Source organism: Haemaphysalis longicornis, unplaced genomic scaffold (genome assembly GCF_048455015.1).
Source record: "Haemaphysalis longicornis isolate Haplotype H1 unplaced genomic scaffold, Haemaphysalis longicornis Haplotype H1 scaffold_6, whole genome shotgun sequence".
NCBI lineage: Eukaryota > Metazoa > Arthropoda > Arachnida > Ixodida > Ixodidae > Haemaphysalis > Haemaphysalis longicornis.
In genome coordinates, this window is record NW_027526407.1 from 26,148,619 (window position 1) to 26,155,628 (window position 7,010).

General features: G+C 55.3%; 1 protein-coding gene across 1 annotated transcript; it reads left to right on the plus strand.

The window, feature by feature from the left end:
- The first annotated feature begins 1,845 nt into the window (after positions 1–1,845).
- LOC144141443 (uncharacterized) lies at positions 1,846–5,434 on the plus strand. Its single transcript, XM_077673000.1, is given in 1 exon segment — positions 1,846–5,434. A coding segment is annotated over 1 exon segment (3,453 nt). The 5' UTR covers positions 1,846–1,882; the 3' UTR covers positions 5,336–5,434.
- Positions 5,435–7,010: the final 1,576 nt, after the last annotated feature.

Consider the following 7,010-nt stretch of genomic DNA (forward strand, 5'->3'; position numbering starts at 1 on the left):
TTACCCACCAGTCTAGGCCTAAAACAAGGTACCACTTCGCCAGAAAAGTGATCGCATCGACAACGAGGGCAGCGAGAATGCCAGACGTGCTGCCGAGAGAGGACATCAAAGTGATCGTGAGGCCGCGGGGAGGCCTAAACATTGCAAGAACGCAGACTGCGATCGTTGCATCGGCCATCATGGCGGCGGCGAGGGTTTCGAGAGAAGACGGTGCGGCGGATACCTTCTGCTCTAACCTACACCAGAACATCATGGTTGTGAGTACCCCTGATGAGGGGCGGGCTTTGTCCTATGCCAAGATCCAGGCAATCCGTATCGGGGACAAGATACACGAGGTGGGCGCATACCAAACCACACCATATGGTACGGTAAAGGGGATCATTCGAGGCATTCCTCCCGAAGATACTCCGGCGGAGATTGACCGCAATGTCGTTAACTCAAGAAATCCGTTAGCAAGAGGAGCGCAACGAATTGGCAACACGACTACCGTAATTGTGGTCTTTGAGGGCGAAAAGGTTCCAAATTATGTATGTTACGGCCCTGTATTAACAAGGTGTAGTCTGTATCGCAAACATTTCGATGTCTGCAAACAGTGCGGCAAAGTAGGCCACAGAAAAGACGTTTGCCCTAACCCTGATGTGAAAGTGTGTTTCGACTGTGGGGCCAACAACCCTGCTAAGGGCCACGAGCACGAGTGTAACCCGAAATGCAAGCTTTGCGGGGAACAACACCCAACGGGCAGCAGAGAATGCAAAAATAGATACAAGGCTCCCTACGTAGTTACCAGAAGGCAGTGGGAGCGCAAGATTGCGGAGCAGTGCGTAAAGCAACAACTGGCGCCCGGAGAGTTTCCACCGTTGCTGACGTCAGCAGGAGAGAGCAGCACAGCTGGTCGTCGTGAGTCACGATCGGTCAGGGACAAAAGCGAAAGCAGACACCGAAACCGAAGCACGAGCCGCCGTCGCCAATCGCAATCCAAAGACAGAGTCGGCTGGGCAGACGCGGCAAAGTCCGGGATAGCCAAGAGGGAGCAGCAGCAACGACAGCAGCAGCAGGCATTGCCATTGCAAAGTGGTAGAACGAAATTTGAAGGTGAAAGTGGGGCGATGAAAGCGCTTAGAGACGCAAACGAGGCGTTGCGGAAGAAGAACACTGAACTAGAGACTACAGTCAATAAGATAAATAAGGAAATGGCCGAGCTCAAGAGAATGATGGCGGCACAGTTACAGCGACTGCAGGCACAGCAGCAGCAGCAGTTATCGCCACCACCACAGCAAATGGCAATGACCGAGGATGAACCAGAAGTAGAGGTGAACCCGAGGGAAGCGAGCGGGGCAGAGGCGGCTCCGGCACCCAAGAGAAGGGCAATTGAAAATCTTAAAGAGCGTAGACTCAGCGATAGGGTCGACAACCTTGAAGATAGGCTCGACCGCATTGAAGAGTACATTCGCACGACATTCACCAGAACAATCACCGACCGTTTCATAGCAATTGAACAGACATGCCAGCAATTGGCTACGACAGTGCAGAATTTGGCGACGCAAATGGCTAACTTTCAGCAAACACGGATAGGACATCAACCACCGCAACCACAACAGCAGTGAAAGGCCTCCTCGTCTGGCATTGGAACTGCAACGGTTTTGCTGGGAAGAAGCCTGTACTCCAACAACACTTACAACAAGTATCAAGAAAGCCAGATATCATCATGTTGCAAGAGACCCGTATTGAAGAGGTCAGGCTCTCCGGTTACCGCTCCCACGCTAGCCCGCCAAGCCTCCGGGCGGTGGCTGGCAGTAGTGGCAGAGGAGTTTGTACCTTGGTGAGGAAAAACCTCACGTACGTCGAGCACGAGTTGTTGGGCAAGAGCACAATTGAGCACACCATGGTAGAAGTGCTTACGGGGAAAAAGAAGAAGGAAAGCACTTTTCTGGTAAACTTGTACAGTAGCCCGTCACACGGAAAGCAGAAATTCAAAGCACTGTTACACAAGGCATGCAACGTCGCGGGGCCCGACAGCAGGCTGGTAATCTGCGGGGACTTCAACGCGCGCAATCAAGCCTGGGGTTACCACAAAACTTTGGCAAAGGGCAGGGACTTAATGCAAGATGCTACTGACTTGGGTCTAAATCTAATAACCGACCCAGAATACCCTACCAGAATCGGCAACTCGATCACCCGAGACACAACACCCGATCTCACTTTCGTCAGGGGTAACGGCAGCGGTACGGGGGACTTTGGATGGCGAAACACGGGGCACGAGTTGGGCAGTGACCACTACATTGTGGAGGTCACTGTCCCGCTCGGTGGCGACGAAGAAGTCGGCAGAAGCTTTCGGAAACATCGACTTACGGATTGGGAAGCCTTTCGGAGGTTGTTACCCGAGGAGAAGACCGAAATTACAGACATTGAGGAGTGGTCCACCCAGATTGTAAAGAAGGCAGAAGAGGCCACCAAGGAAGTCGAGACGGACGAGCGTATCGAAAGGGTCGACAGCCGCCTGGCTCACCTCATCGCAGCCAAGCAGTCCATCCTGACGAGATGGAAGACGCAGCGGACAAACAGAAAGCTACGCAAGAAGGTCGCCGAACTCAACGGAGAGATCGAGTCCCACAGCAGAGTGCTTTGCACTCAGCAGTGGAATGAGGCTTGTAACGCGGCGGACGGCCAGATGCACTGCGGCAAGACGTGGAGTATGCTGAGACATCTTTTGGATGAGACCTCGACCAAGACGCACCAGCACAACAACGTCGCCAAGATCGTCCACAGGGCACTGACCGAGCACGGGGAAGATGGGGTGAAGAAACGCCTTGACGATAAGTACCTGCCGGTCACTCCCACAGAGACGCACCCGGACTACCAAGGCGAAGCAAACGAGTGGCTAGATCGAGACATTGAAGTATGGGAAGTGAGGGTTGCTCTGCACGATCTCAACAGCAAATCCGCCGCTGGTCCCGACCGGGTTACAAATAGAGCGCTGAAAAATCTTAATGAAGCGGTCATCGAGAACCTCACGGCATACTTCAACAAATGCTGGCGAGCCGGGTCACTGCCCCGGCAATGGAAAGCTGCCAAGACCATCTTGATTCCCAAACCGGGCAAGCCACCTAACATTGAGAACCTCCGGCCGATCTCGCTTACATCCTGTGTGGGCAAAGCGTTGGAGCATGTTCTCATGAACAGGTGGCAGAGGTACCTGGAAGATTCGGGGCTCTATCCAAACACCGTCATCGGTTTCCGAAACAAGCTCGGAACTCAGGACGCCATGATACAACTAAAAAATGAAATCCTAGATGACACTACCAACACGCAAGACAACAGAGCCATCTTGGGTTTAGACCTGCAGAGTGCTTTCGACAAAGTGAGGCACTCTGCAATCCTGGCCCAGGTGTCGCGGCTAAACATGGGCAACAGAACCTATGCGTACATCAAGGATTTCTTGACGGGGCGGACCACGGAGATCAACGCCGGGGACCTGCGGCTCAAAGAGAAGAAGCTCGGCAGTGTCGGGACCCCCCAGGGCTCGGTCATCTCGCCATTACTTTTCAACCTTGTAATGATTGGGGTGGCCGAGCGGCTCTCGCGAGTCGCGGGGGTCCGACACACCATCTATGCCGATGACATAACGCTATGGGTCCCAGGTGGAAGCGACGGACACATCGAGGGTGCATTGCAAGAGGCGGTTGATGCTATCGAGGAGCAGCTGGGAGGGTCCGGGCTCGTCTGCTCTCCAAGCAAGTCCGATCTGCTGGTGATTCCACCGAAAGGGGCAGCTAGGAAGGCGAAAGGCAACGATCCTGCGACAGAGCAAGAGAAAATCAAGATCAGGACGAGCGGCGGTCACACGATCCCGGAGGTAGCGAAGATCCGAGTGCTGGGTATGCTGATTGAGCGCAAACGAGTGAACGGCGAGACGGTGAACCGTCTCGCGGCCAAAGTCACCATGGCAATTCGCCTCATAAAGAGGGTGTCAAACAGAAAAGCAGGCATGAAGGAAGAAAGCCTCACCCGGCTAGTGCAATCCTTCGCTATAAGCCACATTACGTACGTTGCTGCTTTCCACAACTGGAGGCAATGCGAGCGTACGAAGATCAACGCGCTCATACGTAAAGCGTACAAGGCAGCACTCGGACTTCTAGACTGCACAAGCACCGCAAAGTTTCTGGCCCTGGGAGTGCATAACACGTTGGAAGAAATCGCCGAGGCGCAGAGGACCGCCCAGCTCGTGCGGCTATCGGAAACAAGAACGGGTAGACAAGTGCTGCGTGACCTAGGCCTGGAGCCAAAGGAAGGGGGACCCGAGAATACAGACGTGCATGTACCAGAAGCAGTTAGCAGACGGTTGCGGGTATGTCCTGTGCCAAGAAATATGAACCCCGAGTTCAACAAGGAGCGGCGGGCGGCGAGGGCCAAGGCGCTCATCGATCTCCATGCCAAAGACAGGGGTTCTGTGTTTGTAGATGCGGCAGAGTATCCAGACGGCAGAAGAGCATTCGCCGCAGCAGTTGTAGGGGCAGCGACCGGTGCTACACGGACGGCGGCGAGTGTGCGGACTCGAGCAGCGCATCGAGCAGAGGAAGTGGCCATTGCCCTAGCCATCGCCGACCCCGCGTGCACGACTGTGCTCTGTGATTCTAGGACGGCAGTGAAAAACTACGCCAGAGGAAGTGTGTGTGGTGAAGCCGCACGTGTGTTGTGTGCGGTCGATCTCGCGAGTGAAAGTAGGTGTGTTGTGATTAAGTGGTTTCCGGCGCACATGGGCAGTGATGTCTCGGATCGCGGCAACGCAAACCACAACGAGACGGCGAACGCGGCGGCGCGAGGACTAACCAACCGTGCCGCTGCTACTGCGGTCGACCCGACGTGGTGGTGGGAAACCAAGGACAGGATGACATTTTACAATGAAATCGTGAAGTGGTAGAGACTAGATAGAAGGACTATGCCACCACCTCATCCGGGCTTGACCCGTGAGGAAGCAGTAATATATCGACAACTACAGACAGGGTCGTTACTCACCCCGGTTCTGCTGAAGCACATATGTCCGAGTGTTTATGTAAGTGACCTTTGTTGTGTGTGCCTAAAGGAGAGAGCCACTGCGGCTCACATCCTTTGGGACTGTGCCAAGAACCCGCAGCAAGCTACAACGATGACAACGATCCCGCCGCGGCTCGAGGCCGCAATGCGTTGCTACGATCAAGAAGTCCAAGCCCAGGCCGTCCAGCAGATCTCGGCGGCCCTCGAAAGGCAACGACCGAGCGAAACCGGAGGGAGGCTGCCACCCCAAAACAGGGGCAGGCGCAGTCGACCAAAGGGAGTAGTGAGGCCGCGGCCGGAGTAGAGGCGCCAACAGCCGGGAAGACGTCATGGCCGCGTCACGGTGACGCCTTCCTTACACAGGAGGGCTAATCGTTCTGCAGGCATTTTTAATAAAGTTGCTTCGCTCGCTCGCTCTCGCGTGGCACTACTGACTCGCCAGTACCAGGACCGCTGATGATGATGGTAGACAACCGTTCATGATGAGGATAGTGGTGCCGCAAGCAGATGATGATGATGCGCCACTACAGAGCTCCCCCTCTAGCGTGAAGCGCGACGAAGTAAAAAATATCCAGAACAATGCATGAAAACAAACTATGTACAACATGTGCAGAAGGAGCCATTAGCGAGATATTTCGAAGTTCGAGGTACTTAGGCTGTCGTGGTCGGTTCCGTGAGAGCGTCCGGTTTCTTGCAGCTCTGTGGAGGCAGAGGCTGGGTGCTTGGCAAGAGCTTAGGTGTGGTGAAAATGGGGCTTCGTTTGGTCCAAGGTAAGATGAACCAAGGCTGTTGGGTCCGCCGTGCAAGTTGGGAGTTGTACGGGGGTATGCGTCTCAGCTTTTTAATGCCGCAGAAGCAGCGACAGCCCAGCCGTCGAGCACGCGCAGATTGTCGCTGGGACTGCGTTCGGGCGCATGTCGATGGCACCAGTCTCGCGCGAGTCGCTTGTGAGCCCGACGGTGGCTAAGAAACGAAAGGGTAGTCTAGCGTGTGCGCTGTGCAGAGTGACGACAGTGGTGCTTACGGATCGTTGTTGAATGGCTTCAGAGTTCCCACGTGGCAAGACGCCCGGCCGAGGAGGGCTTCTGGTGTTGCCTACGAAGTCGCCTGTGATGTCGGCTCTGGAGAGCAAAGATATCCATCCAGTGCAAGCCCGAGTCGTCGGACATGACGTCTTGTTCCCACGGGTTTAGATATTCAGACGGCTCGGTGTGGCAACCACTGGCACTTGCATCACTCCATGCTACAATCGATTCAGTCGAGATTACCGTGTCCACGATGCCTCCGGGTTAGCTGAGGACGGGCGCTGACGTTGGGACAAGATGGGTACCAATGACGTCGTTGATGGAGCGACAGGGTCACAGTAACTGGCATGTGATGCCTTCAGCAGCGTGTAAGCAACACGACTTTCGCAGCGTTGAGTACGCGATATCGCATAGGACGTATCTTGCTTGGCAGGCCCTTGCTGTGGAGTCCGGACTTCTGTAGGTGGCGCTGTTCAGACTGCCTCTGTCTCGACGTCGCACGAGGAGAAGCAAGACTCACTGGTACTGTCGCGTGCCGTAGAATAAGTGGGAAGGGCGGACTGTTGTGGCCGGTAAGCGTCTGCCATGACGTCGAGTGCGATTCTCGTCGGTAGAGCTGCGCCTTCTCGGAATAGGGTAGTAGCGTACGAGGCAGACTGTTGTTGGTGAGCGGCCGCGATAAGGTGCACGTTTTGTCGCTGAAGGGGCGCTGTAGGTGAGGACCACGGTGTCGGTGTCGGTACGATAGGACGTCACCGTGCTGGGTGACACAGATGATACCATGAGTGGCAGCGTAGTGTGTGCAAGCCATGTGGGTACCTCATGTACTGCAGGGGGCGGCGGGTGGTCTCCGTAACCGTAGTGCACAAGCACGGCTGCGCGAAGGTCATCGTAGGCCATTTCGCTGGGCGGTGGTGCAGCGAGGGCACAACGGAGCTCAGCAGGAAGCGTCTC